Source organism: Anthonomus grandis, chromosome 1, assembly GCF_022605725.1.
Source record: "Anthonomus grandis grandis chromosome 1, icAntGran1.3, whole genome shotgun sequence".
Taxonomy (NCBI): domain Eukaryota; kingdom Metazoa; phylum Arthropoda; class Insecta; order Coleoptera; family Curculionidae; genus Anthonomus; species Anthonomus grandis.
Genome location: NC_065546.1, coordinates 33,250,920 through 33,275,934, shown reverse-complemented (window position 1 = coordinate 33,275,934; position 25,015 = coordinate 33,250,920). Strand labels below are relative to the sequence as shown.

Genomic DNA, 25,015 nt, shown 5'->3' with positions numbered 1-25,015 from the left:
ATAAGCTTTATTTTGTAGGGATTTTTAAGCAAAATAAATTGCAGATATCATGTTTAATTTAAACGTTTATACTCCATGTAGTCGGATTTAAATTTACTGATTTCGACAGTTTAACGAAAGTGAGAATTATGGCGAAGGTTAGTGTGGATTTTCCTGATATAGAGGTAAGAGTTAGATTTTTTAAATTTCGCTATTCATTTAAATCTCCCGCCAAATCGTCAATACAAAGAGTTGGAAGTGAATTGTGATAACGGGATGTTTAATTATATTTTATTAAAACAACTTGTTTCTCTCATGTCTAAAATAAGTCTATATTTTAATATAATAATTTTGTACAAAGAATCTAAAATTGCTTAGCTAAACTATTACACATAAAACAATTATTAGTAAACATATTATTGCATTATTTCACATACTTCTGCAAATGAACTGGCATGAACCCTGACTAACTATCTACTATATGCTAAAAAACCTAAATAACCTACTATATGATAAACTTAATTCTAAATAATATTATATAACTTAAAGCCTCTATTATTATACTACACCTCACTTATCATAAAACAATTTTGTCCTAGTTTTATGATGTTTTATTACCTCGACTAACTTATTACCTATCTTAATTAAAACATTTGGCGATTTGTCTTCAACCACAATATATAGATCGTTAAAAATTGGATCTTTTTTATTACCAGAATTGTTTTTAAGTAAAACTTTGTCTCCAATTTTAAGGTAAAGAGGTTTGGATTTTTTATCAAAATAAATTTTTCTTTTTTCTTTTGAATGGACTAGATTATTTTTTGCATCGGACCAAGCGTTTTGTAATCGGTATTTTAATTCAGAAGGATAGTCATCAAAATTATAAAGTGAATCATATAAAGTAAATTGCATGTTCTTCCAAAAACTAGTTCATAAGGTGTAAATTTCGTTTAAGTGTGTACACTGTTATTGTAAGAAAAACACCAAAATTGTTGCCATGAACTCCAAGATTCTGAATTTTTCCCTGTTTGTATTCGCAAATATGCGTTAAGATGTTTGTGAGAGTTTTCTAGAGATCCCACTGATTGATGATAGGCTGTAGAAGATAGTTGTTTAATTTTTAAGATTTTACAGGTTTCTTTTAGAGTTGAACAAATATCAATATCTTGATCAGAAATTATACATTTTGGAATACCATATCGTAAAATAAAGCTACCATATCGTAAATAAATAAGCTTGCTAAGGTTGTGGATTCCTTAGTTTTTAGAGGATAACACTCTATAAACTTTGAGAGTTCACATTGTAGAGTTAAAATATATTTATTTCCCTCATGATCTTCATTTAATGGTCCTGCTATATCTAAGTAAACATTTTGAAATGTTGAAGATGCCGTAGTTGTGTTGGACATTGGTTGAATATTAGGCCTAGAGTGTTTATAACGTTGACAGCTAACACAATGTTTTACAAAATCTTCAACATCTCGATGCAAATTAGACCAAAAGTAGTATTTTTTTATTATTATACATTCTGTTTATTCCCGCGTGTCCTCCGGTCGGCAGGACGTGAAAATCATTGAGAATAAATCTTTTACTTTCTAAATCGGTTATATTTTGGACGTCCTTTATTATGCATATTTTAAAACCCTTTTCTTTTATTTCTAAAATATTTTTTGGTATATCACTTACTAATTGCGCATTTTCTTTATTTTTAATAATGGCTAATTCCGGAATTTCATATTTCTTGCATATTTTATCTAGATCTCTCATCGATGTACTTTGTACGAGCTCCGATCGAGAATCTAAATCGTTATGCCTTATACATAAATTACTTCTTCTTTTTCATTTAGAATAAAGTTTCCTAACTCGAAATCAACTTTTCCATGCTTTACTAAATTTTCTTGTAGAATAGAACTTAATTCATATGAGTCTTTTAGATGTTTTAACAATTCCACAACTCCAGGGTGATTAAGCCTGTCGTTTAAAGAACTATTAAAATCGTTCTCATCCTCATCCGCACCATTTATATTTTTACTTTGTTGCCTTGTTACGGCAAATATCGTATCTTCGACGGTTTTCGATATATTTTTTAATTTATCACAAGAAAGCTGTATCCGCGAAAATGCATCATCGGTACGTTACTTTTTAATCTAAAAAAAAAAAAATACTTTTATTACCATTCAAAATTATTAAACATTTATTACAGAATATACAAAACAAAATTCCATGAATATACAAATAATTCAAAATTACAACAATTTGTTTGGTAATCGGAGTGCAACGCGATTTTTATAAAAAAAAAACCGATACACATGCAAGTACATAGATTACTTGTACATGTGCTGTACAACCCGTGTTCCTAAATAAACTATTTTCTAAAAAACGTAATATTATGTAATTACAATAAGGTCCATACCAAAATCAAAAGGGGCAATATGTGCATTTTACAATGAACTAGCGAGTGGCTATGAAGCTGGGCAAAAAGAAAAACAAAAGAATCCAAAGACGAGCGAGAACGGTATACGGGCGAGCACGGACGGTAGATAACAGACGAGTGAGAATTCAATTTTAATGTAAATATTTGCAATTATAGCAAGATCATGTGTGCAGAACATTAATTAAAACAAAAATACCATTTTATCAAATACGGTCACATTAGGTTACCATAATTTACGTGTTTAAGAGATATTTTTTTAAGTTTATAATAAATTTTTTAGGCGAACATTCCTTTATATAAATAGGTAGTTCATTCCACATCCGAATGCCCATATATAAAAAAGATTTTTTAAAGGTTGCTGTTCTATGTAAAGGAATTCTAAGCAAATGGGGATTTCTTGTATTATAAGGAATATCTTAATTAAAAAATAAATTTCTTAAATTTGCAGGCTGTCCGGTTTTCATTATTTTATAAATTAAATTAAACATATGGACTTTCCTTTTATTGCTCATATTCAGAATTAAATTAGAATTTAAATATGGAGTTATGCGGTTTCTAGAGGCAATATTAAATGAATATCTCATGCAACTATTCTAAGTTTTTGTATTTTGTTCGATAAGTATTTAGTTAAAGAATCGCCGTATACAATATCCCCATAGTCAAGTAATGAAAGAACTAGTGTATCACACAGCCAATATTTTATTTTTGAAGGCAACATTTTCTTATACTGATAAAGGCCCTTTAATCTGATCTAGGTGGCTTAAAGTTTGACTTTCATATGGGAAGTAAAGTTAAGATTTGAATCAATAACTACACCTAAATTACGTTTTTCAGTTACAACTGGAACAGACTCGCCATTAACAACTACTTTAAATCTGTTTGAAACCTCTTGCAGCTGACTCTTGTTATGTGTTACAAACATTACACACGATTTTGATGCGTTAAGTTTTAAGTTATGATTCTCAGTAAACACGGCCAAGCTCTGTAGATCAGTATTTATTTTATTTTGCGCCTCATGCAGACCTGGAGTATCAAAAGTAATATATACCTGGGAATCGTCAGCATACTGTTGGAGTTTTGAATTTTAAAGACACTTTTCCATATCAGCCACATAGAGAGAAAACAGCAACGGTCCTAATATGGATCCTTGTGGAACACCCATGGTAAGAAGTTGGAGAACTCATAGTTTGACTTTTTGATTACCCGAACGCAGTGAGACCGACCCTCAAGATAAGATTGGAAAAATATAATGGCATTTGTTGACAACCCAAAATAGTGTAATTTAGCTAATAGTAATTTATGATCAATGGTGTCGAATGCTTTACTAAAATCAAGTAGGGTTAAGCAAGTTATCTGTTTTTTGTCTTCTTTAATTCTAATATCATTAATAAGGCTTATGAGACTTGTTGTAGTACTAAAAGATTTTCGAAATCCCGACTGACAATCAGGAATTATTTTAAAATTATATAAATATTTAGAGAGTTCATTATAAATGTGACGTTCTAATATTTTTGATATAACTGGTAAAATGCTTATTGGTCTTATGTCTTTAAATTCTTCAGGGGAGGAAATTTTAGGTAAAGGAATAAGAATAGCTTGTTTCCATTCACTAGGATAAATTTTCTGCAAAATACAACTATTAATAATATTAACTAAAGCCTCTAAACAATAAGGAAGACATATATTTAAATCTTTAATACAAATTTCATCAACTCTCATTGCATTACTTCCAATGTTTTTTATAATATTCGCAGTTTTTTCCTCATCAATTAAATTGATATAAAACTCTTCCTGATTAACATTTAGTTTATTATTTTTGTAGAAGTCAATTTTTTCATTTGAGGTTGATTTTGTAAAAGCCACGGAGTTAGAAAAAAATGAGTTTAGGTCTACTGCATTATTTAGTGTTTCTGGTAAAGAATTGTTTTTAGTTTTTGTAAAATTAAGTTTTTTAGCGGTATTCCAAAAATCTTTACCTTTTTTTTAAGGAAAATTGTTTGAAATATGCCGTTTTCTCTCTACTTATGGCATGTTTAGTGAAATTTCGAAGCTGTCTGTAGTAATTTAAATTCCCAGGAGTTTTCTGTTTTAAATATTTGTGAAAGGCACGTCACTCTAAGTTTCATTAAAAATTTTATATTGCTCGTGATCCAGGGAGTAAAAGGTTTCTCTTGTAATATTGTAGTTTTAAAAGGTGCATATTTATTAATTAAGTAAGTAATATTATTTTTTAGTATTGCAATTTTTTCACTAATATTATAATTATAATATATATCATGCCACGGGAGTTGTTCTGCCTCATTTTTAAAAGCTATGGTATTAGTTTTTGCATAGTCACGATATTTTATAACTTTTTTATATGCTTGATATTTAGGAATATTTAGATCTATATATGTTAGGTTATGATCAGTTACACTCTCTGGCATGTATACAGAGTGGTAATAATCTATCTTATTTCAAAGTCATACTCCTCTATAAGTAACCTAAACTTTGTAAGTCTACTAGAAGGATTAGCCATTCCAAACAGATAAAGTAATGGACGATGATCGGTATGAATAATAAATTTCCTACCATACAAGTAACAAGAAAAATGTTTTATACCAAAGACTATTGCTAACAACTCTTTTTTAATTGTAAAATATTGTTTTTCTGCTTTATTTAATGCTCTACTCGCGTAAGCTGTAAGCATCGTTATTTGAGAGTACTGCACCTACATATAACCGGAAGCATCAGTCTTTAAAATGAAAGTGTTATCTGGAGAAAAGTTCGGATGCTGCAAGACAGGAGGGTTAACTAAAGCATTTTTTAGTGCTTCAAAAGGTTTTTGACATTCAGACGTCCACTTAAATGACATTTTTTCTCGACAACCAATTTAAAGGTACAGCAATTTCAGCAACATTTTTAATATATTTTCTATAATAACTAGCGAAAGCGACAAATCTTCTAGCTTCATTTGCATCCGTTGGTACTGGATAATGCTGGACAGCTTTTATTTTTGGAGGGTCAGGTAATACCCCTTTTGAAGACACTATATGACCTAAGTACAGAAACTCCTCCTTAAGAAAATCACATTTATTCGGGTTTAACTTTAAATTAACCTCTCTCATTCTTTTTTCCGAAGACAATAAGATCATCTAAATAAACAAAACATCGATCATAATTTAAACCGGACATCGCTATGGTCATTGCTCTGGAGAAAGCGCTAGGGCTTATTTCTAAACCCATAGGAAGACGAGTCATTTGATATTGTCCTTTACTGCCTACTGTAAATGCTGTGTATGGCCTAGTAGCTTTATCTAGTTCTACTTGATAACTTTGTGACAGATCTAAAGACAGATCTAAATGTGAAAAATAAGTAGCACCAGATAAGGTAAGGGCCATTTCTCATCCTGTAACAGAATTACAACCTCGATAATCTATTACCACCCTAAAACTTTTGTTGCCATTATTGTCAACTTTTTTTGGAACTAGCAAGAGAGGTGAAGACCACTCAGATCTTGCTTCTTCAATAATACCATCCTATAACATTTTATTAATTTGTTTATCTATTTTTTCTTTTTGAGAGAAAGGTACCGATCCTTTTTTTATATACAGGAAAAGCATTTGGTTTGAAATACATTTTTTGTTTATATATATTAGTGGTGGTTAACGGATCGTTTTTTAAAAGGAATACGTCAGAATATTTAGCACATATCCTTTGTAAAGCAATTTTTTTTTCATTTAAATGATTCCCAATAATTAATTCTAATAATTTTTCTACTCTACTAACGGAACAATTATCGCTATCTCCAACATTACATAAATCATAATTTTCAAGAAAAATCAATTTTTGGTTTAAAATTTTTTAAAGTAATATCTTGGTCGCTTACGTTAAGAAATGTGCACTCCCTATAAAAATACCTTCACTTGCTTCATCTGCAAAAACAACATAATCTTTACGGTTATTCTCGACATTAAAATATTTAATTATTTTAGTTGGTTTTGGAATTAAAGTCAACATCTCATGTTCACTTTGCATAGATATTTTTATAATCTTGTCACTGTAATAAAAAAAAATAAAAACTTTTCACAATCTATAGTGCCAAAGAATTTAAAGAAAAAATCTAAAACTATGACACCATGAATATTATTATAAAATGTATCAATTAGCAAAAATGTGTGGCATACATTTTTATTATTTACATTGAAACATACGTTTGCTGAGCCTTGCGAAATAAAAGAACCAGAAATTCCATTTATTTTAATTCTTTCTGAATAATATCAATATGATTTTTAAAAACTACGCTAACACTGGCACCTGTATCTAGTAAAAGTTTTAAAAATTTACCATGATAACCAACTGTTATATAATTTAGTAGTAACTTTGGTTTCTGATTTTTTTTATTTTTTTGTTTCTGAGTTTGTATTTTCACTAAATTGTGCCCTTGAATTTGTAGTATTAGAATTTTTCATAAAATATCCGCGCTGGCCATTATTGTGGCTTACACGGTTATTTCCTCGGTTAAATCTATTATTGAAATTTGATCTATTAAAGTTGCATGAATTAGAAATATGTCGATTTTGTCTGCTGTTATAAAAAATGCTATTTGAATTGTTATTATTTGACCTATTAACATTCTTGTTCAACGTTACTATGCCCTGAGAAATTTCTATAAGAACCCGAATTTGTGAGTTGCCTCTATTATAGCTATTACCCCTTTAAGAGCCTCTATGAGACATCGAATTAGCTGGTCTTAAATGAAAAATTTCTTTAGAACTAAAGATATTTCTTCATTTATAGCACCGCTATGGCATCATTAAAAGTTAAAAGTTTTAAGCTTTAATAATGGTTCTTAATTAATGATTATTAAATCCATTTGCAAAAGAATTAATTGCAATTTTTTCATTAACGGGTCTTAAAACTCGCATATTTTGTTCGTTACCCTCAGCTTGTGTTAAAGTAAGATCAACTAATAATTCCTCAAGTGACCTTCCAAATTCATCTATAGATTTTGATTTTTGCTTTTCGCTTTTTAATTTAAAAGATTTAATTTAAAAGATAGTATTGCAACCGATTTTTTTGAAATAAAATATTTTTTTAAATCTTGAATTAAAAGAGCGTTAGAAGCATATGTTTGTTGTAGTCTAATTTTTGCATTTTTAGAAAGTCGGGTTTTTAGCACATAATTCGTTAGGAATTTTTTCCCATCAGCATCTAAGAATAAATCATACATTTCAATGGCGTCTATTATTTGTTTAGTTATATTTTCAACGCCATTCATAACAGGAATTAAACCTGCAGCAGTTTTCAAATCAAATTTCTCCGACATTTTTAAATCTATCGTTAAGAATACTATCAATTGCATTAAAATACTTATCTATCTCATTTACATACAATTTGACTGAATTAAAAATATTTGGGTCATGCAGTTCACTATTAAAATTATTCCTAATACTATTAAAATTTGACCTAATACTATCAATTTTCCTTTTCTTCTTATTTGTTACCTCGATATTGCTTCGTTGTTCTGTGTTATCCTTTTTTAAGTTTCGGTACGCTACTTTCAGTTTTCCCAGCAAATTTATAAATTCATCTCCTTCCTTTCACATTCCATATATAAGCTAATAATATTATTTTAGTCCCATAATTATTATTACCATACTTTATACATAATACCATAATTTTATAGCCTAGAATCCATTAACCCATTAACCTAAAAAAAATTAAACCATTTCTCGGCTCCTGGATATTTCTTTCCGGATCTTCCTTGCTATTGACTTTTTACAACGGATAAATATGCACCATCCCAGAAAAGCAATCATCAAGATCAGCAAAATTACGATTAAAATATCTTGAATAGATCCAAACCTCATCTTTGTCGTGTTGGTCTGTCCTCCACTATTACCGTGCAATAATTACTTCTTCTTTTGATTGTTGACCGCCCATTTTATATTGGATATACTGTATTTACTTCTAAGAAAATCCTTTGTGGCAGGGTCGCCATGTGTTAACGGGATGTTTAATTATATTTTATTAATACAACTTGTAATACAACTTATAATTCTCTCATGTCTAAAATAAGTCTATATTTTAATTTAATAATGTTTTGCATAGAATCCAAAATTGCTTAGCTAAACTATTACACATAAAACAATTATTAATAAACATATTTTTGCATTATTTCACATACTTCTGCAAATGAACTGGCATGAACCCTGACTAAGCTATTGACGAATATATGTAATTATAGTAACTTAAAATATTACGTATGTATACGTACTATATGATAAACTTAATTCTAAATAATATTATATAACTAGATAATATTATATAAATAGATAAACAGAACTTAAAATAAAAAATTACAGAACATATTGTCTCTAAATCCAAAAATACGTACCCACTCGGTGGTGGTACCGTCCAGCGAAACCAAGAAGACCAAAGCCCATTGGAAACGCAACGAGAGCAAATCATGCCAGGTAAAATCCCAATAAACTCGATTTATACTTAGCTAAACCTCAATTTCAACCCTTAGGCGTGCCCCTCATTGGAAAACAACTTCTCGGATATCAAACCCACCACTCTTTCAGAACGCGGAGCCCTAAAAGAGGCCGCGAGATGTCTCAAGTGCGCCGACGCCCCATGCCAAAAGTCTTGTCCCACCCAATTGGATATTAAGGTACAAAATTCAACTTTAACTATTAAAACCTTTTTTTGCAATTGTTACGAAATATATACCTTCTGATAGAGCTTTAGCCTCATTCCGTAAACAGTGCGAAAACATTCAACGCCGCACTTGTTTAGGAATGAGTATTTGTAACGCTATCTAGTAGTAATGCTTTAAAATACCAATTAAGGTATTATGGAACCAAAAAGGAAACCTATAGTCATATATTCAGAGTGTTGCTTATTCCACACTTTTATAATACAATGATTCCATTATAGTCATTCATCACCAGTATCGCTAACGGAAACCCTTACGGGGCGGCAAAAATGATATTGAGCGACAACCCGTTGGGACTATCGTGCGGAATGGTGTGTCCTACCAGCGATTTATGCGTGGGCGGTTGCAATTTGGCGGCGACAGAAGAGGGCCCCATTAATATCGGGGGACTACAACAGTTCGCAGTGGAAGTGTTCAGTCAAATGAAAATTCCCCAACTGAGAAACCCTTCGACCAAATTACCGAATCGTCCTGGTGCTAGAATCGCTTTAGTTGGCGGGGGGCCCGCGTCCCTCTCTTGCGCCACTTTTCTGGGACGTCTGGGATATGCTAATATTACCATTTACGAAAAAGAAAATATGATGGGAGGCTTGAGCTCCTGGGAGATTCCCCAGTATCGGTTGCCCCAGCACGTGGTGGATTTCGAGGTGAACCTGGTGCGAGACTTGGGCGTGAAAACTGTCTTTGGACGGAAATTATCCGTTGGAGACTTAACCGTAGAGCAACTGGTGGAGGAGTTTGATGCTGTCTTTGTTGCTATAGGACTTCCTTCACCAAAAGTAAGTAACTAACCTAAAAATAATGGTTCAAAATAATCATCCATTATCCCAAAGGCGGAATCAGAAGGGCTCTTCTGATGGCTCCTGTCTTATGTTTCCGATAAGAAATTTAAAAATCGAGTAACAGCATCTAGTTAGCCATGAAAAAATCTAAAATTTTTGTCTTTGCATTTTTTCGATACAACTAACCGTTTTCGAGAAAATCGCTGTAAAAGAAAGGGGTCATTATTAAACTCGATTAACTATCATATTAGAAAGAAGAAAGTGAGTTGTGACTGCTTTAATTTTTGGAAAATCAAATTAATTGTATAAAAAAATGGAAAACAGGATAATTTCAGATTTTTTCATGGCTAACTAGATGGTGTTCTAGATTTTTAAATTTCTTATCGGAAACATGAAATATATTATAAGAGTAAGCCTTCCTGAATCGTTCCCGAAAACCCCTCCTGGGCTCGGTTCAGCAGATTGTTTCACACATTTCGAAAGAGAAGAATTTTCTGTTTGAACCTACTTATCCTATTTTTTTTGTTATTTTGATACTTTTTGCTGCATTTTGACATTTTTTACTCATTTTTATTTTTTTGTGTCCATACAACTCCGGCTGGTGTTTTATTTTATTTATTATAATTTTTTGTTTATCCCTTAATTTAAACTTGACGCACTTTTAACGGATTTTTAAAGACAATGTTAATTTATTTAAACACTCTCTCAACGAGCTCTTAATAATTGACCAGTTCGCACTACGACCTCTAGTCAACTAACTGCCACACTTCTTTTCAGCATTTTCGTCAAGGAGCGTCATTTTAGATGAAAAGCTCACATTTGTTGAGCATACAAATAGTGTTTCAATAAAGGCATTTAAACTTCTTGATTTTGTTACTAGGAATTGTAAATGTTTTTTCATAGATTCTACAAGATTGGTTTATTGTTTCTTGGACAGAACGGTATACTGTTCAGTTGTAGATATGGTTGTTCTATTGTCAGTCAGGACAGCCAATCAGATCAGTGGTATCTTTTGTGGATTCTCGTTGCTACAAACTTTCTTATGGATTAAATGGAGTTTTGAGAGAGGTAACAGATTTTGAAAGCCGAATTTTTTGAAGGGTATAAATATAAGAGACAATGAAATTCTAATTTCTTTAGATGTCAAAAATATTTTTTCTAACTATACCAACTCCTGATAGCATTGAACTAATAGAATTCTAAGGAAGCAAATTCTAGGATACCCAGGTTAATATCTTTAGACTTAATTTGCCTATTACAAACAAAATCGCTATCTAAATAATCTTTTTACAAAGAATTCACTATAATTAAGGAGTTTGCAGTTACAAGATTTCTCCACTTCCCACCACAAATAAACTTTTCTTTAAATCTACGAATAAATATAAATTCAGCTGATTAACATTTTCCCGTTCAGTATGTCTTTACCTTGAAAACTTTTTAAAAAATAACCAAAATCTTTTAAAACTAAACATTTAAAAAAACTCCTGGTAAACACAAAAAATAAAACGAAGGAGCAGACTTTGAACTCTGGAGTGTATTCCTTGAATTGTGGTGAATATTTGACTGTATTTGTTGGTCAGTCCAGGAGAAGAATTTCTACTACAGTGAAAGAACATAAAATCCTTACTAATAATATAAACTAGAATAGGAACACCGATGATAAACAGTCAAAGTCAGCGTTTAAAAATTATCTTTTGTCAACTTGTTACAATTTTTCGGTCAGATGATTTAGCTATTTTACATAAGTATGCGAAAGGCAAAAACCTGGATACTCTGGAAAAGCTAGAGATTACAAGGGCTAAAAAAGTCCAACCTTAAATTATGCCAACGACGTCTTTAATTTTGAACCTCAATGACATATTTAATAACCTCTAATAAATGAATGTAGTTAGTGCTTTGGAGCTTGTATCCGAACGTTCTACCTTTTATCACCAATTCAGTTTTAAAAAAGTTTAAAATTTTTGAAATACAGTAATGTTCGGATATAACGAACCCTAAAAAAATCATTCAAATTGGTTCGTTTTGTCCGAAGTTCGTTATAACCACTAAAACATAAATTATATGCTATGTACTAATATACAAAGTATATTTAAGTAAAACCATTTGATAAATAATTTTGTGTTTCTTTAAATAAAAAATATAGAAATACATACTACTAAATACTAATATGTCTAAATTCTAAATGTGCATACATAATATATGTAGATACATTTTTTATGTTTTTACATATGTATTTAATGAGAAATTGAATGTTAATATATTGTAAATCGAAAACACAAATTAAAAAATCCCAACACCTAAATTTACTATAATTATGTAATTAGTAATTTTTGATTGAGTAAATATTCCTGCTACAAAAATAAATGTTTTTTATGTAGCTTTTAAAATTACAGAAAGAATAACAAATATGCTCAGGAACTTGGCATGACTCCAAAAAATTACGGACTTCTGACATTTTTATTGTCATTACAGGGACGGTTGGAACGTCTACATTATTATTTTTAATATAGTCATCTTCATCAAGTCTTTCGTCATCTTCATCGGTTAGACCCATATTTAAAGTTATTGACTCCACAATTTCATCATCCATTAAAATTTCGCCAAATAATTATCGATTTCCGCATATCCGCTAAAATTGAAATTAGGAAATTTCTCCTTAACTTTTCAAATTTTTCATGTCACATCTGAATCAGGTTCCGATTTTTCTAACTGATGCTTTTTCAAGCATTGATTCAGTGGTATGTCATATCTTGTTACATAAATAACTATTTTCGTGTGTGTCATTGTAGATGAGTTGTGCTTTTCCTTTAAATTAATGGTTAACCATAGCTACCTGGTTTTAATTTCTGATTGCGTCGTAAGGCAAAACACGTAGCCTAACATGAGAATTTGAGTTTATTTTTCTCCTTGCTAATAATAATGGCCTGTTTTGCTTTTATTTTTACATTGAAATATTATAGACTGCCTACCCCGGCATTTGGAAAACACTGTAGACCTTAAATCAAGTACGAATTTAATTATTTTTAACTAAGGATAATTTTGTTGTAAGATATTACCTTAACTAACATTGATTAACCCTCTTATTCTAGATCGATCGCCTCTTCTCTAGCCTTAACCCCAATCAAGGTTTCTACACCTCCAAAAGCTTCTTACCCTTAGTGGCGAAGGGTTCAAAGAAAACCTGCCTAGGCAGCTGCTCCACCCTGCCAACATTGTACGGAACCGTGTTAGTATTAGGAGCGGGAGACACCGCCTTTGATTGTGCCACTTCAGCCTTACGTTGCGGGGCCAGAAGAGTGTTCGTAGTTTTCCGCCGGTAAGTTTTTTCAAATTATATTCCTCCCGAATTAGGGCGAATTTTAATTTCAGAGGGATCCAGAATATCCGGGCTGTGCCTGAAGAGGTGTCCTTGGCCGTTGAAGAGAAATGTGAGCTAGTGGGTTTTCTTTCTCCTCATAAAGTGAACCTTAAAGATGGTAAGATATGTTCGGTAAGCTTTTCCAGAACCGAGCAGCTGGCTGATGGTACTTGGGCGGCTGATCCAGAACAACTTACCACTTTGAAGGCCGATTTTGTTATATTAGCTTTTGGTTCGGAACTAGCGGATCCCGATGGTAAATAATCAGTAGAAAATCATTTCGCTATGCACTATAGTGGTTTTATTTATGTTTCAGTTATTCAGGCCCTGAAACCCTTATCTTTAAACGATCGTAATTTACCTGTGGTAAACAAGGAGACTTTACAGAGCTCCCACGATAAAGTCTGGATAGGTGGTGACTTGGCAGGTGTAGCTGAAACAACTGTGGAGTCCGTTAATGATGGGAAAACTGCTGCTTGGTACATGCATTGTGCTTTGGAGGTATTATAATCCTACGATATCTTTTAGGCTTTATAATTTGGTCTTCTCTAGCAACTTTCACGTGATACTACTCCTCAATTGCCCCTGTTTTACACCCCAATCGACCAAGTGGATATATCAGTGGAAATATGCGGGGTACGTTTCGAAAATCCTTTTGGTTTAGCATCTGCACCTCCCGTAACCACACCAGCCATGATAAGGCGCGCTTTTGAGCAAGGATGGGGGTTTGTGGTGACGAAAACGTTTGCTCTCGAAAAGGTTGGTGGCTCCATAAGGCTTCAACAATATTTTAGTAATCAATTATTATCAACAGAACGAAGTAACCAATATTTCGCCGAGAATAGTGAGAGGTACAACCTCGGGACACCACTACGGCCCCCAGCAAGGTTCCTTTTTAAATATCGAAGTGATATCTGAAAAGTACACTGAATTCTGGCTGAAAGGCATCAAAGAGTTGAAGGAGGATTTCCCCAGTAAAGTGGTGATTGCCTCCATAATGTGCACATACACTAAGGAGGACTGGGAGGAGCTGGCGAGAAGAGCCGAGGAGAGCGGAGCCGACATGTTGGAATTGAATTTGAGTTGCCCTCACGGGGTGGGAGAGTCTGGCATGGGGTTGGCGTGTGGACAGGTAATTTCGTGTCAAGAGTATTCAATTCTATAGTAACGTTTGAACATGTTTTTCCGTATTTTTTTCTCTATTCAACTGACCTTGGGATTCATATATGAATAAAATGATTTAGTATCTCAGTAGTCTTTATGACCTTAGATTATTGTTTCGGCCTCTATAAGGTTATCCTCAGGACTCTAAAATATTTAAGGTTCTTATGTTAAACATTCTTAGAAAGTAATTTTATCAATAACAAGATCAGAACACATTAATGTAAGTAGTAAAATTAATGCATAATGGCGCCCTCACGACCAAAACTTTCCGGAGGTAAACTAGCCTCCCATTCGGATCTCCGGGCGGAGGCTGGTCGGGGGGGTCCATCAGGCGGGTTTAAAAGCCTAAAAATCAATTTCTGCAACATCAGAGGCCTAAACACCAATATTAATGCAGTATACCAACACCTGCAATCAAATAAGCCTCACATTCTGGCATTGGCAGAAACAAAGGTGAAACCTCCAACAACAAACGTACACCTTATTTACCCTGGATACGATCTACACACCCGATTTCGACTAAACTTTGGATTGGCCGTATTTGTCAAGAGCGATTTGAGTTGCCAGCGGGAGGAAACGCTTGAACCTGCGGACTTCGACGTTATGTGGTTCAAAATAATAGCCAGTGGAGCCACGAAATTTATCTGCTGTATCTACAGACCACCAAGCGATACCCAATATAGGCGGCTCTTTTCGAACCTGGTTGATTGCATTAATCAACTGCAAATTGACCACCCAAGCGCAGAAATCATCGTCATGGGTGATTTTAACGTTCACAATATCAACTGGCTGCGCTTCTGCAACAAGAACGACGATGAAGGACGAGAAGCTGAGCTATTTGCCACCATATGCGGGCTTACGCAGCTTGTGGAGGAACCTACCAGAATCCCCGATCGTGACGGCGAGTTCGCGAGTCTCCTAGATCTGGTCTTGGCTTCAGACCCTGACTTATATACTGTATCAGTACAGGCCCCCCTAGGAACATCGGACCACAAATTGATAACAGTCTCTTGCCAGTTGCATGTTAAAACGCAGGATCCTCCGATGCCGCGGAAGGTATGGCACTATAAATCAGCAGAGTGGACCCATCTTCGGGAATTTTATCGCTCATTCCCTTGGAAAGAAGTCTGCTTTAGAACCAATAACATCTCAGAATGTGCAAACCAAATTACAGAGACGATCTTGGCAGGAATGGAAGCTTATATCCCCTTTTCTACTAAATGCAGATCAAACAACAAGCAATGGTTCAACCTGAATTGCAAAAAGGCAGTAAACACTAAAAACGCAGCATATCGCAAATGGCGTCAAAATCCTTCCGCCGAAAATTGGAGGAACTTTTTAACCTCCAGAAATAGCTGCAAGCGAATTATTGATGAATGCAAAGAGAGTCATAACAACAGGATCAAAAACAAATTGCTAAACTGCCCAAATGGAACAAGATCTTTCTGGTCGGTATCGAAAGCCGTTAGTCAAGGATTTGCAAAGTCGGCCTTGCCACCCCTAACAGCAGATGATGGTTCTATCGCGGTAACAGCAAGGGAAAAAGCCAACTTACTGGGTAAACTCTTCGCGTCCAATTCTACTCTGCACTCGCAAGGCAAAACACCGCCATATTTGCCAAGGGTGAATTCATCGATGGGAGAAATTTCGTTTCCCCAACGAATTATAAATAAAATTCTTAAAAGCGTAGACACCAACAAAGCTTCTGGACCCGATGGAATTCCAGCCCTAGTACTAAAACGTTGTGCAGACGAATTGACTCCTCCCTTATGTAGATTGTTCACGGCATCGTATAAACAGGGCTCATTTCCAACAAGCTGGAAAACTGCTCAAGTGCAGGCTGTACCCAAAAAGGGTAAAAAGACGATGCCGTCCAATTACCGCCCGATTGCACTAGTTCCAGTAATATCGAAGATTATGGAGAAAGCAGTCAACCAACAACTGTTAAGATATCTGGAATCATCTGGACTAATCAGCGATCATCAATACGGCTTTCGAAAGCTTAGATCCACCGGCGATCTTCTGGCTTACGTCACACACTTGTGGACGGAGGCCATGGAGAAGCACGGCGAGTCCCGCTCAGTCGCTCTTGACATTTGACATTTCCAAGGCATTTGACAGAGTGTGGCATGAGGGACTACTAACCAAGCTCTTCTCAATCGGCATACAAAACTCATTATTGAATTGGATCAAAAGTTTTCTTGAACAACGAACAATCCAAGTAGCCGTCGATGGACACCTCTCCGACAAATTTAACATTAACGCTGGAGTCCCTCAAGGATGCATTCTATCCCCCACCCTTTTCTTGATATATATTAACGATTTGCTAGGAACCACTGTTAATCCAATCTACAGCTTTGCGGACGATAGCACACTTATTTCCACATTTAAGTCCGCCAAACCAACGACAGCCGCAACGTCTCAGAATCTTAGGCAGCAACAAGTAGCTTCAATCAACAACGATATTAGAGCAATCTTGGAGTGGGGCGGTAACAATCTGGTCAATTTTAACGCTAAAAAAACGCAGGCTGCAGTATTTACGATGAAGACTAATAACGTTGATGGCCCGGAGCTGGTTATGGCAGGGAAAACATTGCCAATGAATTCATCTTTACATCTTCTAGGAGTCGAAGTCACCAACAGTGTGTCCTGGCATGACCACGTTGCCGAGATCGCTAGGGCAGCTTCCAAAAAAACTCGGAGTGCTTTTCAAAACGAAAAAACTGTATACACCAGAACAGCTGCTGACTCTTTATAAGGCTCAAATACGCCCTTCCCTCGAGTATTGCTCGCATGTCTGGAGCTCTGCACCCAAGCATAGCTTAAAGCTGCTAGTTTCTATACAGAAGAGAGCTATTCGTCTTATCGACAAACCAGAACTGACAAAGAGTCTGGATAGTCTGGAGCACAGGAGAAAGGTGGCTGATCTCTGTTTATTCTACCGTTATCATCACGGTAAGTGCTCCTCTGAGCTGGCAGGCCTGATTCCACCCAGGGCTGTTCCGGCAAGAAGGACGCGTCTAGCAGTTGCGGCTCATCAACATCGAGTCCACCTGCCTACCCCAAGGACGTCGCTGTATCGGGACTCATTCATCTGGAGAACATCCTCTTTGTGGAACGGGCTTCCACCTCACATATTTCCCGACGCATACAACCTGCAGCGATTCAAGATAAATGCCCACAAATATCTTCGCGCAAGCACCACTTCAAGAGTGACATAGGACTTTCCTCTTGTGCTTGTGTATACCATAAAAAAAAAATGTAGCGAAACATAATTTAAAATTATAAAGTAATTATTGTATATCAGGGTGTCTGGAATCGCAGTATTCAAACTTATAGCAGCGCATTCTGTGTTCAGAATAAGACTTAATTTTCCCGTTTTCGAAATTTAGAGTGTTTAAATTTTAAGGAAAAAATGTTTTTTAGTCATAACCTTTTTATTACTTAAAATATTTTTATTAAATTTGATACAAGGCTCTGGAGTAACAAAATGTTTATTTTGATCCAGACTTTTTAATTTTTTATCTGTGGTGTCTGATCAGTGATTAGATCGAAGCTCTTCACACCTAGTTAAACGTGAAACGAAAATGACTTATTAGCATTTTTAAGTTCTTTGGCCTCTGATAATTCTTGGTGACGGTCCAGAAATCCATTACTTAATTTTTTAGTATCTTATGACAGTACCTTCAGCAAACATCATTAATAAATTAATCAGTTTGTATTAATGTTTTTCGAGAGTGAACTCGAACTTCCTAGATTGCCTCTCAGGATCTCATCCATGGCAATGAATATCAGTTCTAGTCAGAATTTCCTTCAAGAAGTTCGGATATTCTGCATTTCACTAAGAGAAGGATGAGAGAAGGTAACACCTTTACATGCAGTCTACAGACATGGTGGATCATAGACCAAGGTGGCTCATTGACATTTCCAATATTTTGGCTTCAGATAACTCTTGGTAATGCTCCAGAAATCTATCAAGATTCTTAAGTGAGCCCTGTCGATGCAATCCATTTGCTAATCAGTAATTTTTCGAAAGCAAACTATAAGTTTCCTAGATTGTCTTCCAGGATCTCATCGATACCCACAAATATCAGCTCCAGTTCAAACTTCCTTTGTTTGAATATTTAGTTGTTAGAAGTTTAAGTTTTTTGTAGAAAAAAATTTTCTGAGGAAAATTCTTCATTTAATTCAGAGAAGGATGAGATGACCTCAAGCTTTTTAGACCTAGTCCATGAGAGGACATTTCATTGGCTTTTTATTAGCCCCCTTTGATCTCTGGGAACTCTCAGTGAGTCTTATTTACCCTTTAATTTTTTTTTCTTACAAATGATTTAGGCCTTTGAATAGAGCTGAAGATTCCAATATATTCCAGAAATCTTCATAATTCAGCTGGCTTTTTAAAAGTATACTAATAATCATTCGGATATTCAATGGTTTTTGCTTTGATCCATTCTGTCAGTGAATAGTTTTTGACAATGAATTTTAAGTTTGTGGTTCAGGATCATGCATACGATGCCTGTCATTTGCAGTTATATTTTTTCTTTAGGTAGTGTTATCTTCTGCAAGAAAACTGTCCATTTCCATGTAAACTGATGACATAGAACTTGTAGGAGATTAGCCTTTTTTACTCGCAAACCTTGCATCGTACGAACAAAATGCGAGCAATTAAATTTACTCGAAACTGAACTTTAAAAGCGTGTACCAAATTTCATAAAAATTTTTAAAGTAATAAAAAAGTTATAATTAAAAAACAATTTTTTTTTTAAAGCCTTAGCACGTGTTTTTTTTAAGGCTTATTCTGAACACAGAATGCGCTATTAAGGTTTGTACATGGCAATTGAAAACACCGAATATATAAGAAAAAAAGTAATAATTATATTTGTTCAAAAGGTCTCTTTGAGAAAAATGGACTACTTTGAATATTTGTTTAACATAAACTGTTAACAAAATGCTTTATAATAACTAAAACTAATGCTATGACTTTAAGATTGTAAACGAAGAAAAGCAAAATTAACAAAAATAACTAGTAGAACGGTTGTTACATATAAATTAGTTATCTGTCTGTCTTAAGAAATAATATAAGAAAACATAAGCAAATATAGGAACATTCAAGGAGTATGCGATGTTTTGTATATATACCTTTTCACAACGTTGTGCTATTAAACTATTTATTAAACCACATACAATTATCTCAAAAAATTGGCAAAAAATTGATGTTTTTTCATTCTACCGCATTGAATTTTTCACGCACATCCTAAATCGGCCCTGAAATAGTATTTTGCTTATAGCCACTACAGGCGAAGATAATCATTTAATTACGATCGTCGTTCCAACTATTACTGATATTGACAAATTATGCTCGTCTTTGACGAAACTGCGAAAGAATAATCAGAAGACACCCACCTTTTTTCGAATGACTTGTGGGCATTCCTTTATCCTAGAGGTCGAAATGTTGTCATAGTATAAGGAAATGGTTGTTTAGAAACGTTTTATTTGTGGCCTCAATTAAACAAATATTGTTTGTGTCCTTCTTATTGAGGCCGCTCATATTCTTCTTACTTATAAAATATTTACCTGCGGATATGCCTGGAAGCAGATTTACATACAAAGCTAAGCACAAATAAATTCAGCAAGGGACCTGTGAGCAGGTTCTGTAATTTTCTAAAGAGTATTATTTTCCTTTGATAAGTAATCCATGACTTTATGTATTATCCTTAACATTGGATTTACTTAGTTACCTGCTAGTAAGTCTGGTCTGGCCAGATACTAGTCCTAGAAATGCTTGGGAGTAGTTTTCTTTGCATGTCGCCTCTTTGAAGGTACAGTTAAATTTAAGATATTTGGTTCCTTCGTTATATTTTATCTTGTTAAGGTGCTTTGGTGTAGAAAAGTGTCCGGTTCTCATTCTTAAAACGCCGGTAATTTTGTCTTTTTTTATTTGTTGACAATAAACCATGTTCTTTCTTGAGAAATGAACTGAATTCCTGCCCATTTTGTCCATAATATATTTTTAGGGATCTGGAATTTTGTTTGATTCTTCTATTTGGCTCTTTTGCCATTTCTTATATACCTTAGGATATAGAAGGAAATATATTTTTTTTAACTCCCACATTTGATCACTTTAACTGCCACAGCTTTGTAGGGCGATGAGTGATTCTTTTACCTACATGTATTTCTACTGCGAAAATTATTGTAAAAATACTGGGATTGTATTTTCGTGATAAGTGTATAATTTTTTATCTTTTGTGTGTATTTGGTTTTAATTTTGCTGCAGCTTATTCCATATCCACATGTGTAAATTGGATCCGTCTATATTCTGGGTTCTTCTGCCAATTTTTCTTCTTTAGTCAACTCGGTTTTGAGGTACTCCATCTTCTTTGCTTGCTGCATTTTATGTCAAACTTTGTCAAAGTAAGCTGGCTTCTTTATATTTATAGTATTTCACCTACTCTCTTATATTAAGGCTAATGGTAGGTGTCTTGCCCAATTGTTATGCCTTTCATTTATGATAATAATTGGCTCCATATGTTATCCTCTGATTTTGTGATCCATTTTCCTGCATATTTTGCCTTAGCTTATACCTCTAAGCTCTATTGGTGTCTCAGCTGACTCCGATAGAAGTGCTCCTATTCGTAGCGTTGATTGCATGCAACATATAGCTATTTGTATTATATATTATATATTACTATTATGGTGCCTGATACTGTGTTTTATTGATTTTATTTCAGTTTGTATACACAAATCTATTATGAATAGATATGTATATTCAAACTGAAATTCCAAGTGGCTTCTAACTGCTGGTGTGTAGACTGTTAATAATATTTTTGGGTCTGCTCTCTCCTGGTTCGACTCTTCATTACATTAATGCCATTATGCATTACATACATAACTATGTTGCCTAAAGGTTTATATTCTGTAACCCAATCTCTTATTGATTTAATTGTACCTTTATTGGTAGAGTCCTATTCCTTTTTTTTGGAGAGAATTGCCTTAGCCTTCGAGTTTATGGGATCACCGACATATTTTCTTTGCCTTAGAAAAAATGACTGGTTCCGCCCATATACAGAGTGTCCAAGATAAGAAATGGTAGGAAATACGAGGTCGGTTAAATTAGAGCAAAGTTGCACAATTCGATCCTTCATTAAATACAGTGTCAACTATTTTAAAATTCCGAATACTTCCGGAGATATCCAGAAAAAAACGAAATTTGGCAAAATGGTTAACAGATAACAAAAAACCGAAATCACTATTTCATTGCCACTTTGTGTGCTTTACAATTTGATGTGTAAATAGTGTAAATCTGACGTTTCGTTTCTGAGTTATCATCATCAACTTTTATTTTTTAAATGGACCGAAAAAAACTACACCCTATGTATGAAAGCTTATTTAATGACAATTACATCGACGTATCACAAAATATTTAAAAAAGTTTAATGGTCAAAAAGTCACTTTTTATGAAAATTTGTTGTTTGTGTTATGAAGGAGCATTCAAAAAACATTTATCGCTTACCCATATTAAAAAAGAGCAAGGATTAAATAACTAACTAAAGCATTTTGACATTTGCTCTCAGCTTTTACTTCATTAAAGGTTCGTCTTCGAAAGTTTTTTTTGAAATAGCATTAGTTTTTAATTAATTAAATTACAAATTAACAAATTAAATTACAAAAAAAACATTTATAACAAATTTGTCCACTATTTTGCATGCATATATAAGCTCGTTTAACAGTTGAGTTTAGTACGTTTATAAGCATATCAGGGCTTAACCTATTAATAGCTTCGATCACTAATACTTGAAGTTCCTCCTCACTCTCAAAATTTTGCTAATTTTTTAGATATCGCCACATAAAAAAGTCCAAAGGCGATCGTGGACTCCGCTGGACATCACCGTATGTCGCAATGCACCTACCATGAAATTGTTGATTTAAGTATTCTCGTATAATTAATTATACTTTGTTATAGTTCTCTGGAATTATGAGCAGGCGCCCCCATCTTGTTGAAACCAACAATCTCTAATTATTCCAAGTGGAAGGCTGTCTAGTCGCTCTTCTAAATAATTTTGAAGCAAATTTAGGTAACGCTTAGATATGTCAGCGAACCAGCGTTGAGCGAAGAGCGTCGCAAACGGCCCGAGTCTGAGACCTTGACAAACTCTATTCTTTTTTAAAACAAAATATGCAGTAACAAAAATCAATAAATAACAAAAACAAATTAACTGAGAAAACACTATTAAATTAATTATCTAAAAGTACTGAACACAATAAATGTCAAGAGAAATGTTTGATTTTGATTAATTTGTTTATCTCGTCGCAATGAGTGAAAATACTTATGCAGGGGATACTGGCCAATTTTGTATTAATATAAATATTAATAAGAGGTAACTTATACTAAGTATGGCCGTTATTAGCATTAAATTTTTCTCATAGTAAAAGCTGAGAGCAAATGTCAAAATGCTTAAGTTAGTTAATCCTTGCTCTTTTTTAATATGAGTAAGCGGTAAATGTTTTTTTGAATGTTCCTTTATGGCTTACTATGACACAAACAACAAATTTTCATAAAAAGTTACTTTTTTAAATATTATATGTGATACATCGTTGTAAGTTTTTTTTCGGTCTATATAAAAATAAAAGTTGAAGTCAGAGAAGAAACGTCGGACTTAAACTATTGATACATCAAATAATAAAGCACAAAAAGTGGCCTTGAAAAAGTGCTTTCGGTCTTTTGGTATCTGTTAAAATAGAGCTGGTCAAAAATAAAAACCATTTTGCCAAATTTCGTTTATTTCCGGATATCTCCGGAAGTATTTGGAATTTTAGGATGGTAGAAACTGTATTTAATTATAGATCAAATTGCGCGAATTTTTCTCTAATTTACCCGACTTTTTCCAAAATCTCCTACCGTTTCCAAGATCACCATGCAGTTCATCCTTATCTTGGATTATATATGGATGTAACTACAAATTTTTTCAATGCATTTTTTAATTTTTGCTTTGTAAAACCAACTTTTACATTGATTTCCTAGAAAGAAGATACAGTGCGAGACATCTGCAGGTGGGTGCGCAACACCATAAAAATCCCGTTTTTCGTTAAAATGACCCCAAACATCACTGATATCGTGAAAATCGCGAGGGCGGCAAAAGAGGGCGGCGCCTGGGGTGTCTCGGCTATTAACACCGTTTCGGGCTTAATGGGGCTTAACTCCAAAGGGGAGGCTTGGCCTCGGATTGGCACTCAACGTCGTACGACTTTCGGAGGTGTTTCAGGTAGAAAACTTGTCATGATTGCCTCTTTTCTTAATTGCCCATTTTGATCTCATTTATAGGAAATGCTACGAGACCCATCGGTCTACGTGCTGTAGCAGCGATAGCACAAGCCCTTCCCGGTTTCCCCATTTTAGGGGTAGGAGGTGTCGATTCCGCTTATTCTGCCTTGGAGTTTATGCAGGTTGGGGCAAGTGCTGTCCAGGTGAGCTCTCCTCCCAGCCCCTTATTTTTCTCACACTTCACTAATAAATTAATAGGTTTGTAGTGCCGTGCAAAACCAAGACTTCACCCTCATAGAAGACTACGTTACTGGCCTAAAGGCCTTATTGTACTTAGACAGCCGCTTCCCAGATTGGGACGGCCAAAGCTCCCCAACTATAAAACATCAAAAAGGGAAACCGGTGCATCCCATATACGACTCCCGAGGAAATAAGTTACCCCACTTTGGGCTTTTTAGGCAACAAAGAGATGCCTTGCTGGCCACGATGTTTAAAGAAGGGAGGGTTCCTGAGGGAGGTTTGTTACATCACAATGGGGCTGGTTTGGGGTATCCTAATGGAAATAACAGAACAGCTACAAAGATTAAGGACGTTATTGGACGGGCTTTGCCTCTGATTGGCCCTTATAAGAGTCTGGATAATACTCAGCAAGTTGTTGCTTTGATTGATGACGTAAGTTAGACTTTGGTGGCATGGAAATTAATTGAATCCTTATATGCTTGTGTATTTTAGGATATGTGTATTAACTGCGGTAAGTGTTACATGGCCTGCAACGATTCCGGATATCAAGCGATAAAATTCGACTCGCAAACGCATATACCTGTGGTCAACGACGACTGTACGGGGTGTACAATGTGCATGTCCGTGTGCCCTATTATCGATTGCATCACGTAAGCAAATGAAATGATTTATAAGAGGTTATTTGATAATTTTTTTGATTTTTTTTTGCAGGATGGTCCCGAAAACGATACCACATAAAATAAAACGTGGGGTGGTGAAAATAAGCGTGTAATTAGGTCAGAAGTCTTATATTTTCAGGTTAAGGTTGTAATAAAATATTAAACCAAGTTGTATGTACACATCCCACATTTATTTATGCATTTATATATATAGTTATATACAACAAAAAATATGAAATCTTCATTAAATCTTTTGCCTGTTTAAAACAAAGCTATATTATATTCTTTCTATATACTCTCCTAAAAACATCTATCTATCACTGGCAGTGCGTGGTTCTTATTACAAAATTAGGTCCTTACGCTACCCGTAGTTTAAATTTTTTTCTGTAATTTTTGAGCAATAATAAATATATTTATATATTAAAGGGCAAATTAAG

General features: G+C 34.2%; 2 protein-coding genes across 2 annotated transcripts in view; one reads left to right on the top strand and one right to left on the bottom strand.

Moving 5' to 3' along the window:
- LOC126740078 (dihydropyrimidine dehydrogenase [NADP(+)]) lies at positions 1-25,010 on the top strand. Its single transcript, XM_050445951.1, has 14 exons — positions 1-164; positions 8,761-8,871; positions 8,928-9,071; positions 9,338-9,895; positions 12,988-13,214; positions 13,268-13,512; positions 13,573-13,757; positions 13,809-14,015; positions 14,071-14,388; positions 23,440-23,680; positions 23,740-23,882; positions 23,938-24,351; positions 24,412-24,569; positions 24,631-25,010. Exons 1-14 carry the CDS (start codon positions 129-131, stop codon positions 24,689-24,691), a joined length of 3,048 nt encoding a protein of 1,015 aa, XP_050301908.1. The 5' UTR covers positions 1-128; the 3' UTR covers positions 24,692-25,010.
- Positions 24,839-25,015, bottom strand: part of LOC126740017 (uncharacterized) — a 95,121-nt gene continuing 94,944 nt past the window's right edge. Inside the window, exon 27 of the transcript XR_007661772.1 lies at positions 24,839-24,962. The gene's annotated coding sequence lies outside the window, so the exon portion shown is untranslated. The remainder of the gene's footprint in view (positions 24,963-25,015) is intronic.